Source organism: Excalfactoria chinensis, chromosome 18, assembly GCF_039878825.1.
Source record: "Excalfactoria chinensis isolate bCotChi1 chromosome 18, bCotChi1.hap2, whole genome shotgun sequence".
Taxonomy (NCBI): Eukaryota; Metazoa; Chordata; class Aves; order Galliformes; family Phasianidae; genus Excalfactoria; species Excalfactoria chinensis.
The window spans coordinates 4,939,215-4,951,145 of record NC_092842.1 but is presented as its reverse complement, the minus strand read 5'-3'; the positions used below and the strand labels follow the sequence as shown (position 1 = coordinate 4,951,145).

Below are 11,931 nucleotides of genomic sequence, written 5' to 3'. Positions count from 1 at the left end.
AGCATAATGTGCATCTGGCTCAGTTGCGTGCTGATTACCTCTGTACGTATACTGAAGATCTTGGCTCGATTTTCAAACACTAGTTCTCATTCTGGGGTTAGCGGAGAGGAGAAAAAGGCAGGATTCAGGGAATCTAGTGCTTTTGTGCTTGTGCTCATCGAGGTTATTCTCAGTAGACAGGACCATCTTCATAGTGTTAGCCCAGATGGCCATCTGTATGTGCTGTGCTTGTGCACTCTCATCCTTCCCCATGTGTGGGCTTTTCCAAGACAGCTTCTTTAAAGCTGAGCACTTTGTTGTGTGTTTGGTGGACTCTGTGCAGGTTATTTTTGTGCCCAAGGTCATACCAAGAATGTACAAGAAGTACATACATTGGCCCAGTCAAAATCAGTTGTGGGATGCTCTTGGACGTGTTGAAATGGGTTGTGGTGTCCGTCCTTTGCACATCCAGGGTGCTACTTTATTCTCTTTGTGATTATTGTGTTGGAAGAGGAAACGACTGTTTCTGACCTCAGCAGGCACAGACGTGGAGACGATACTGGAATGATGACACTGTATTTCAGGCTGCTAATAAGTAAAATTGATCCCATATAATTTCCTTTGCATAACATGCTGGGAAGCCAATAGTGTCCAGAAGCACTGCCAGTTATGCAGCCTAACTGAGAAGGCACATGTTTGTATCTGTGAGCAGCAGATATATTTGATGGTCACAGACACCCATGAGAAGTTCTCTCCATCCTTCTGGAACGAGTGATTGTTGCTTTGACTGCTGGCAGACTTGGAGTTCAGGATTATCATGCGCTTATCTCTTTATCCACCGCCTTATCTGCCTACAACAGATACGCTATAATAGTTCCCTGAATGATGAAGACTTTCATTGCTAACACATTAAAAGATGGCTCCAGGGGGAGCAGGCCTTTTAATAAAGGTGTTTGCTATTTAATTTCTTGTTGGACATCTTTCAGAAACCAGCCTTTGGAAACAAATACGTGACACACACTTGTTCGTGAAATATAAAGCAGTGATATAACTCTTTTACTGGCCAACTGAAATACTTCATGCAGAAAGCATTTATGTACTTATATTTGTATATGTAAAGTCAACTTGATATTATCTAGGGTATTATGGGGACTGGAACATATTTGTGATGAAAGAGGAAGCGCAGCAAGAAGAAATGTGTGTGGGTTTGTGCAGTATCCCCACAGGGATATAGTTTGTGAACTTAAATATGGCTAAAGTGCTGCTGGGTGCATGCTGCTCCCTTACCACCTCATTTGTGTGGCTCTTCACTGAGCTTACACCCAACTCAGCTCACTGCCCATGTCAGCATTAACCCCTGAGCGTGTACCCAAGAGTTTATCGCAGTAGAATCCTGTTCTGTTTTAGCATGTTTGGGTGCAACATTATGCATGTAATGATTCTTTTCTTTTTTCTTCTCTCCCCTCCATCCACCAGGAGCTGGTCAAACTCACGATTGAAAAGCAGGAGCATCCCTCTCCCACAAGCCCTGTTAAACCCAGTTTACCAGCATGTAAATCTGATAGGTGGGTCTCTTACAAGCATTTCTTGTGCGTGCCAGTCTAGCATAGTAGCTTGATGTGAGGTAATTTCTGGTTACTCATAGTTGGATTAAAACACTGAGTTGTTTTCCACAGTGGACAGTGTTGTGTACTTCATGTAGTCTTATGCATTACAGAGGCACTGCTTGAAGAGAGCAATATGCAGTGGTAGAGAAGATACCAATATCTGGCAATGAAACATCACTTGGCTATGACATGTCCACATATTACTCTGTGTATACTTCTAATTCTACTCCCAGATGTGAATTCTTCCTTCTGCTTTTGATTTCTCTTATTGCATATGATTTAAGATACGCATTAATCTGTCAGCATGCTGCATTCCGACTGCATTTTGTGATCTGCAAATCTGTCTTTTGCTTGTTGCAGCCCATCAGAACTTCCCCTTACAGACCGAGAAATGGAGATCCTAAGCAAAACAACTAATATGACTCAATCAAATGAGCTACTGACGGACTCCATGGACGAAGAGGTTGCACCTCCTAAACCCCCTCTGCCTTGCATTCGTGTGGCAGAAAACAGGTAATGCTGGCCACCAGCTGGCTGAAGAGTGGCAGTGGCTCTTAGCATCTTGTTTGTTATATGTTCTTGTCCAAATGGGTACAAGAGGTCACAGGGGTTAGTGATGCTTCTGAATTTCCAGTCCTCCAGAGTGATTCTTCCCAGCTCATGTAATCCGTGCATGACTTTGTTCTTTCTATCTTGTTCTGAGCATTACCTTTCATTGTCTGTGTTTTCTTTTCCTTTTTTTCTCCCCATGATGATGGTACAGTGCTTGAGACTTTCCTATGAGAGACACTGCGTAAATGCGTTGAAGCTTTTATTTAAGACTACATAAATACGCACCATATTCTGTTCAACTCTGCACCAGCAGCGTGTGCTGCTTTAGTTGTGTGTGTGCTGATGTATCCAAAGAGAAATGCCTTGTTAACCTCAGCTGGCAATTGTCAACCTGTTCTGCACATTCAGGTGGCTCTGCATTGGTTATGAGACTAAGAGTGAAAGGAGCTACTACTGCGTGAAAAGAGTCTTCTATTTAGTTGTACTTACCCAGTTCTATGAGTAACCACATGAAAGCTTCTATGTTCTATTTTGGAAATAAGAGAAAAACCCCAGTTTACAGCTTTTTGGTGTGCCTACGGTGTTTTTCTCCTTTAGTACTGGTGCTAATAGATGGTGTGAAAATGCTTATCATGAGCTCACTTGAAAATGCAGCATCGGGAGGAATGTGGCCGGCAAAAGAAACCACCACGTTTCTGTGTCTTTTATGAATTCTCATGGGCTGTATATATAGAAAAAAATCCTGTTACATTCCAGGAACAGAATATGTGTGCTCTTGGGAACTTCACAAACTTGATGATTGCCAGAATTGTCAGTAGAAGCAAAACTTAAATACACAGTGCTTAGAATCTCAATGATTACTACTAATGGGTGGGTGATAATGTATCTGATACTGATGAATGCCAACAACTTGGGCCCATGCAGTTTGCATGCGTGGTGACCCTGAAAGTCTTGTTGCTTCAAGGAAAAGGGCACAGAGGATTTTCCTGTCCTGTAGGTTGCTGCAGCTTTGAAACCCCTCACTAAAAAGTTTGAAGAGGAGGAATGAGAAATTACTGTGAACTGAAACCTCCGGGTCAACCGAAACATTTAATTTGGACTTCTACCACTTTTATGTAAAAATAATTGCTGTGCTAATTAGCTTCATTAAAAATAATTTTTGGTTATGAAATACTAAATCTTCTTCTCCAAGCTTAAGAAAATACATCACTGAACAGGACCTTTTCTGTAAGAGGGTCGTTAACTTGGTGTTTGTTAGGGTATACTCTTTGTTGAATAGCTGTGGGTCAGCTTTGAACATGAGCTTTTTGATCCTGGCAAGGCTGAGGCTATCTGGAAAAGAAGCTCCTGAAGCTTCTCAATGTCTTTGATGGTGATGGAAGCATCAATCCCTGTTGTGTCTTGCAGCCCTCCTCCAGCCTTGCCCCCTAAAAAACGGCAGTCGGCGCCTTCCCCAACCAGAGTGGCAGTTGTGGCCCCCATGAGTCGAGCCACCAGTGGATCTAGTTTGCCTGTTGGAATCAACAGACAGGTAATGGTGTGACCCCTCTGTGAAATCCAAAGGAAGTGTGCTGCAGAGTGTAGCCAAAAGCTCAGGGGAACGTTGCAACCTGAGCAGTGCAGTTCCCAGCACGTTCCTGCTGCCCCAGGCAGCCCCATATGGAACAATGCTGGGATGGGAATTCTAGCAGCAGGAACATCAATGCAGCGAGTGATGCAGAGAGCTGAATTTTTCTTCTCCCATTTTGTTGTTGGATTTGAATAATGAATGAACTGCTACCAAACTTTATTGCCTTGAGGTGTAGCAGAATGTGCAAATCCAGGAGGCTGAGTGTCTCAGGGTTGGGTAGATCGGGGTGTACGTTGGTTTGCCGTACTTACAGCATCTTTACTTGACAAGATGTTTACTTTGGGGAAAGCTGTAAATTTTCTGGTGAAACTACAGAGAACTTGTGACGGTGTGTGTTAGTCATACCCTGTCACTTGTGCTAATGTTTGCAAGATTGTAAACAGATGGTTTTGCTTTACACCTTCAGGAACTTACTGACTCAGCAGCGAGAACTCAAATTGTGTTGAAGTGCACCCAAATCAAATCTTGCTCTCAGTCCACAAAGCTCTGACTTAGGGAGCCTGTGCTCTCACTTGGCTGACCCAGATAAAGCTGTGGAGGTTTTGCAGTTACTGGTGCAGTCTCACTTAGATTGATGTGCAGGGATTACCTGCAGCTTGATGAGCTTGAGGTAATTTCTGAAACTGAAACGTAGTCAATAGGCACCGAAAGCTGACATGAGCTGTATCCCATTATCACCTGTTTACCCTTTGCATGCACAAAGCTAAACAAACATTTAATAAAGCCCCAATTATTTAATGAGAATTCTTGCCTTTTAGTTACCCAGTACCAATGTCAACAGCTGGTGACATCTGCTGTGGATCTCAGCATGCCCTGGGCTCCAGTAGGTGCATGCAGGGCTCCCTTTTTGGGTTGCTCCATGTGCCCTTTACCCAGTGGGAAGCATTCTGGCTTCCTGATGGGCTTGTCTAGCTAAGCAGGGCTAGCAGCACTGATCCGCTCCCTTCCTACTTTTCTTACAGTAGGTGCAAGGTGTATGTTATGTGTGCTGTATCTAATTACTAGCGAGCTGCTGAGAATGATGGTAATTTGTTGTTTTGGTTATTTGGGGCTTTTTTCTTTTTTTGTGCTTCAGGATTTTGATGTTGACTGCTATGCCCAGAGAAGGTTGTCAGGTGGCAGCCACTCCTATGGGGGAGAATCTCCTCGCCTATCACCGTGCAGCAGCATTGGCAAACTCAGCAAGTCTGATGAGCAGCTCTCTTCCCTGGACCGTGACAGTGGTCAGTGCTCCCGCAACACAAGCTGTGAAACATTAGGTGAGCTGGGCTGGGCCAGGGCTGCTGCAGGAGCCCCCATCGCCCTCGTTTGGGAGCTGTCATAACTGTGTTGCAGAAGTAAATGGATTGTGCTTGCAACTGTCATCCTGTAGTTACTGCAGGCAGTTCAATGCAAAATGATATCCTGTCAGATAGGAAAAAACCCAGGGGAATGGTTTCCCTGGCTAGAGATGATTGTGTTCAAACTCAATTCAGCTCTCAAGTGGGATGTTCTGTTGGTTTCAACCTTTTCTGCAGACATGAGTAGGAAACAGCAGCACTGTTCGACTTTAGTGGTGCTTCCAGGTACTAGAAAATAGAACAAAAATATAAATGTGAAATATTGCAATCTCTGCAGTTAATTACCTATTGAATTTTGATTTGTTTGCTAAAATAAAGAAATAAAGATACGAGTTTTAAGCACGGATTTTACAGACAGTAGAGCAAGATAGTCCCTGCTGCAAAGAAGTACCACTCTGATTACATGAACTGATTTAGTTAACTGGTGGAATGAGATGGGCAGAACTGAGAAGGGGCTGAACAATAAAAGAGCAGATCTAATGGCTGGCTCTTCTTTTCTTTCTCTTTAACCAGATCAGTCAGATCACTATGATCCGGACTATGAATTCCTGCAGCAGGACCTCTCAAATGCTGATCAGATACCTCAGCAGGTGCCAGGTATCCTCAGCCCCTTGCCAGAGTCCCTGGGTGAGTCTGGCTCCCCTTTCCATGGACACGCTTTCCAGCTCCCACAGGGCAGCTCTTCTCCACTGGAATTCAGCAGCCCCTCAGGAGGTGTGCAGCCAACGGAGACCCCTCCAGCTTTACCAGAAAAGAAGAGGAGAAGTGCAGCCTCTCAGACTTCAGACTCAGGCTGCAGGGTCTCATACGAGAGACACCCTTCACAATATGATAACATCTCAGAGGATGATATGCAGAATGCAGGCTCTCTCTCATCAGTATCCTGCACGCCATTTGCTCCTATTTTGCCCTTTCAACAAGGAAACTCATCAGCGCCAGTTGAATTCATTGCTGATTTTGCTGCTCCAGATTCTAACAGTGACCCTGAGAAGCCACCACCTCTGCCGGAGAAGAAAAACAAACACAGTAAGCAAGATCTTGTGTTTGGGTTTTACTTTTACCTCTCTGTTTTCTTCCAGTTGCCATGCTTCCGATGGCCACTAAGTAATGGTGACCCCAAGGTAATGCCTTTGGGCTAAGTATTGACATTGCTTATGGTCAGTATCAGATGTGAAAGGAAAATGCCAGTCCTTTGGTGGACAAGAAGTGGCTGTTTGAGCCTGGAATGGTGCAGGCTCGGGGGAGGTGGCATCTTCATTACTGTAGAGAAAACGTTTGACTTCTGTTTGCACAAGTGTGAAGCTTTGAGCCACTCTTCCAAGTTTTCCTGGATCGTTTTCCCTTTTCATGTCCATTCCATCTCCCCTACATTTATGAATGTTTGCCCAGAAGAAGAGAATGGGGTACTCTCCAAGAGCTCAGGGAAAAAGCTACTTTTCTGTCCAAAACTGAGTGTTGCCAGTGCAGTTCTTTGGCAATAGAGACATAGTCACTCACATAGCTGTGCTGGACAACACTGTTAACCTCATGTCCAATGCTGCTCTTTAGCTACAGGATCTCATTTCCTTGATGCCTGAGAATTTCCCACATCATTAAAATGAGCAGCCTCTAAATGCAAAGACTCTACATCCCCAGTCGGACTCCTGGCACACCAGTGCTGACTGCAATTCAAGCTCTCTTGACCTTATTTTGATTTCCTTAATGTTCATGGCTGAAAATATGTGAAACCTCTTGCAAGTGGAGCAGACATACTGATCTGTCAGGGAAGGCTGTGGACTACACGGTGGGATATATTATTTACCCGTCACTGGCTAGCTTTGCAGTTGCATGGGGAAGTAGTATATAAAAGGTCTGGTGAACAGCATTAAGCTGTACGGCTTGCAGCCCAAGTGAAGAGCTGATTTGAAGCTTCCGAGTTGACCATCTGATTCATTCCCACAATTAATAGCACTTTTACTGGGAAAAGGGATGAGATTGGTGTCTTGTGCAGGGGGATCTGTGCTCTGTCCATGCCTATGTAGCTTATTTTGCCAGCCACTTTGTATAAGTGCATTGATGGAAAGCATCTCCTCTGTGCCTCAGTAATGCCTCCAGATTTGTAACCCTCCGGGATTTTAATCAGATTGCCTGAAAGTGAAGGTCAGGTTAATGTAGGGTCATTCAGCATCCCCATACGCTGCAAGTCAGTTGTCCATCTCGGGTAAGCAAACATCAAAATAGACTGAGCTAAATGGAGCTCAAATGCTGGTTTGCAGGTGACTAAAAGGAAATAAATGCTGGCGTTTGCATAGGTTTGTTTTTTATGGCTCCTGCTGTTCAAAATACTTGGATTCAGCATAAACTGCAATGGAATGAGACACTGCAAGGACTTTCTGTAGGGTCAGCCCCTTGTGAGCTCTGCATCTGAATGATGAGGGCTGGGTACAGGTGATGTTAAGCCCTGCAGTCTGGGCTGGGTGTGGGGAAATGTGCTTCCATACTTGCAGACAGCTTTAGTGGGGAGAGATGCTGGGATAGGTCCTGGGTAGGAGACAGTGTGATGGTTGAGAGAGAGACCTAGGATATTTACTTCTCACTTTAAACCTTATCTCTTTGTTTTCTCTTGCTATTTGAGATGTCAAGGAATTACTTAAAAACAGTTTTAGCTGCCAACTTCTCCTTTGTTGTCCACGTACACTTTTAACCTCAGCAGCAAAGCCTTGTATGTGAGCTTCCTTTGATGTTAGAATGGAGCTAACTGTCATCTGGCACTATCAGAAGCTCTCAGAGGATTGATCAGATTGCATTGTTAGGAACAGGAGAAGGTGTTACCTAATGTGTTGACAGCTCCGTGGGTTTGATTAAACATCCTTGATGCAAAGTAGAGTACTTGGGCGAATACCTGACTGCTGCAAATGTGTAATGGCCTTTTTTTGACACTGAGAACTTGTTTCGTATGCTTTACTTCGCAGTGTATCACACCACAGATTAACAGGCTGTTAATTTTCCTTTTGTTTTCGACACAGAAAGGTCAGTGAAGCACTGCTCAGGTGGTAGTGCCCAGGATTTTCTGGCCCAGGGACTGACACATGCAGATCCTCACGTGTAACCACATAGATGAGGCAGCACTGCTTCACAGCCCCAGCACGCTTCTGAGACCCAGAAGAGGCACGTGGATGTATTAGAAAGATCCAGAGCTGTTGCAGAGATGAGTTGGTTGTAGTGCTTTTGTTGTAGGTCATCTTTTGGTGGCTGTCAGGAAATGCTGCAGCAGAGACTTTGGTCTTTTATTAATAATATGTACTCAGTTAACCGTGTGTTTTGCTGTGATCTGTGCTCAGAGGGACCTCCCAAGAGTTGACATCTCTATAATTTAAACAGAGGAGTGATAAACCTTTTAGATGGGTATGAATTACTCTTGTTCTACTGTGCTAAGGGGAAATTACTCCAGACTTCTGCTTGAGCACCAGCGTCCATACCCCTGCTGTGCAGGACATGGGCAGGGAAGAGCTTCTGCCATGAAGAGCTTGAAGTCAGAAATAACAAGATCTTGCCCCCAGCCAGCTTGCAAACCAGTGGTGAGGCACTTACTAACATTTCCTTCCCTGTCAGTGGGAACAAAGTGCAGCCTGGTGCCCTGTAAGCAGCCAGTATTCAACTGCAGGAACCAAGCTGAGGGCAGTCAGGGCTTAGCCAGCATATAATGCTCTTTGAAAAACAGCTCTCCTCCCAGAGGTGACAGCAAGGACTGGCTTGTTCAACCTTGACTTCTCCAGTGAGTTGACATGTGGTGCAGCTTGAGAATTCCCATTACTTTGGCTCTTGCCTATGCACGTGAATCCAGTGCTGTTGTGCAGGGCTGGCTGTTAACACGGGCAGCACCAGGAGTTTGGCTTAGACCTGCAGTAGCTTTTCTTCATCAGATGCTACTGTGCCTTATCGACATTGCAGATATACCTTGTTGCTGATAATGTTCCAGAGATCCCTTGCAGACCCCAGGAACTGCTGGTCTGAAGCTGCAGGGCTCCCACAGCGCTGCTGGCCGACTCCTGCTGCAGTGTGAGCAGCACCTGTGGTTTTCATCATGCAGGCAGAGCTGATGTGTGCTAGAAATCCCTGAGCAGCTTCAGCTCCTTCAGAAATGACAGCCGTGGTGCTGTGAGCAGATTGCAGAGGAGGTGTTCCTTGCCGCAGACAGAGATTGTTTTAGTTTTTAATTCTTTCTCTCCTTCCTTGCAAATTCTTTCTGCCTTGGTTCAGAGCTGACATAAGCTGTGCATGGTGCCGTGGTGGGAGAGGTTCTGTCTCCCTCCTCCTTTCTCTCCCAAGGTGCTGTTTAGACACTGTCACCCCACCCCAGCTGCTCACAGTGGAGGCTGCAGCCCCCCATCCCTCCCTCTTTGTAGTATTGCTGCAGGGCACGCGGCCTGATTTGAGCTGGTGATGTAATTTCCCATCTGCTTTTTAAATATCTGCCTCGTCTGAAACCACACCAGGGAGCTGGGGGGAAGAGGAGAGCCTTCACAGCCATCTCTGGAGTGATGCTGCTGCCTTACTCTGCTGCTGAAGGTTGGCAGCATTTTATTGATGCCTATTTAATCTGTGCTCTGCAATCTCTGCTGCTGAGCCAGGTTTGTATTTCACCATCCCAGCTGGTTTTTGCTTCACCTAAAAACAGACGAAGACAAGAGTAGAAGCAGAGACACGCTCACCAGCCCTGGACTAGTTGTAACAAGCGAGGCACGGGAGCTGCCATGCAGCGGGATGCATTAGCCTCATAAAGAGCAGAGATAAAAGAGCTCTTCATTATTCCCTTCCAGATTGAGTTAAGGCTCTCAACAGCATTCAGGCTCACTACCTTGAGTTGCGGTAATTCAATTTTACGCAGGGATCTAATGTGCTGCGCTTTTCACCAACACTTCCTGAGTCTGTAATGCCAAACAAACTTCTGAACCCAGCATCTCTCAGCTATTGATCCTCAGATGTCTTCGGATGTGAGCAGTAAGTGCAGCACAGATTTTGTAGATAACTCTGCATGAAGCCTCGGTCTGAGTCTAGCAGTGTCAGCTGCGTTATGTCAGCACTGCCAAGGCAGAATTCTTGGCTTTTGTCCTAATAAGTTGATGAGCTCTAAAAATGTGATCTTTTCCCTCGAGCTCTTGTCCTCCACGCTTCTCCAAGGACCTGTATCCTTAGTTCACTTCTGCCACTAGAGAAATACGTTTCCTAAGATGTGTGCAGAACTTATCCTGCAAAGCAGCTGTGTGATACTAAGACGTTTTTCAGGGCACAAATATTAATGGGAATACTGGAGTCAACTGTAGATACTTGAAAACTCAGAGTGTTTTAGTAGTTTTCTGCACCAACACACCTTCATTGTGATGTCAAGAAAGAGAATATTGGCAAAGCATGCATCTTTTCACTGTTAGGTCTTAGAATTCATGTGATGCTGCGTGAACGTGGAGTACTCTTGGACTTGGCTTGTGTGTGAGTGCTGATACAAGCAGGTGAGCAGACATCAGCACACATAGACATGTGTGCATGCAGTTGGAAGCTTCTGGCATTCCTCCTTTGAAAAGGAAGGGGTTAAGCATCAGGGATGGTGCCTGACATCTCTGTGTGGTGCTGAGGAGCCAGGAGGAAGCTGGGGGAGGAAGAGGAGCTGGGTTGGTGTAGCTGAAGGTCAGGGGTGCAGCAGCCTTGGCAGAGCTCTGCAGGAGCTGGCAGTGCTGTGGGACGTGGGCAGCTTGTCCTTTGGCAGCACAGTGTGGGGTCATGGGATGGGGACAGCAGGTGTTACCGCTCGGGATTGAAATGTACCAGCTGAGGTTTCCTGAGCTTTTTTCCTTCTTTATTCCGTTTTCTGGAGGAGGGATGTCATTGGGTGGGAAGGGGCAGCTGCTATAGCTCCGTTTCTAAGCAAAGTCAAAAGCACTGGAGGAAATGTGAAAAAAGGTGCACGTGGCAGGTGCAGAGCGAGTCCTTCCTGCTGTCACGCTGCACGGCTGCATCCTGTTTGCAGTAGGCTGGCCTGCCTTTCTGCACTGGCAGGTGAACAGAAGGTTTTGCCTTGGAGCTGGTGTGGGAACCAGCTTCAGGATGCACAATACTGCGCTGCGATGGCTGTATTTACAGCTCTCACTGAAATCATCCATTCGTGTCGGCTGTGCGACTGAAGTGCTAGCAGGAGCTGAATAATTGCTGCCTAATGACCAGAGTTACACAGCCTGACAACTGTGTGTTTATCCGGGGGAGGGGATGGATGATCAGAGAGTAATTTGTATGTGACAGTGTATTTGCAAGTCCCTGGTTAATTCTTTTTATGGCATTTAAATACAATTGTTGTTCCAGTTCTCAGATCCATAGATGACTCTTGTGTATCTTTCATCTAAATGCATTTCTGTCCCTTAATAATTCTGGAGTTTTGTAGTAGTCCTTCCATGATGCTGGATGTCTTTCTCCTTCCACATTAACGTATTGAGCTAATGTTTTGTCAGGTCTACGTATCCTGCTCATGGCAGGATAGCTGCAGCACACAGGCACTGAGTGTGACTTTTTGTGTTGCAGTGATGGCGTACATGCAGTTTGTGGAGGACTACTCAGAGCCACAACCATCCATGTTCTACCAGACCCCGCAGAACGAGCACATCTACCAGCAGAAGAACAAGCACCTCATGGAGGTCTATGGCTTCAATGACTCTTTTATCAGCTTAGACCCTTCTCAAGATCTGGCACCCCCTCCTGCTCTCCCACCGAAGCAGCGGCAGCTGGTAAGTGAAATGGCAGTGCCCTTCCCTGCCCCTTCTGGAGCAGCTCTGTGTTTGCTGCTCCTGTTTCTGACAGG

At 45.7% G+C, this 11,931-nt stretch overlaps 1 protein-coding gene across 8 annotated transcripts in view; it reads left to right on the top strand.

Annotated features, from left to right (window-relative positions):
• Positions 1-11,931, top strand: part of RAPGEF1 (Rap guanine nucleotide exchange factor 1) — a 69,430-nt gene that overhangs the window by 33,487 nt on the left and 24,012 nt on the right. For all 8 annotated transcript variants that reach the window (XM_072352750.1, XM_072352756.1, XM_072352753.1 and 5 more), the window contains 6 exons: positions 1,456-1,544; positions 1,947-2,099; positions 3,546-3,669; positions 4,844-5,027; positions 5,622-6,134; positions 11,655-11,857. In XM_072352750.1, the coding sequence (XP_072208851.1) occupies positions 1,456-1,544; positions 1,947-2,099; positions 3,546-3,669; positions 4,844-5,027; positions 5,622-6,134; positions 11,655-11,857 (1,266 nt within the window). The remainder of the gene's footprint in view (positions 1-1,455; positions 1,545-1,946; positions 2,100-3,545; positions 3,670-4,843; positions 5,028-5,621; positions 6,135-11,654; positions 11,858-11,931) is intronic.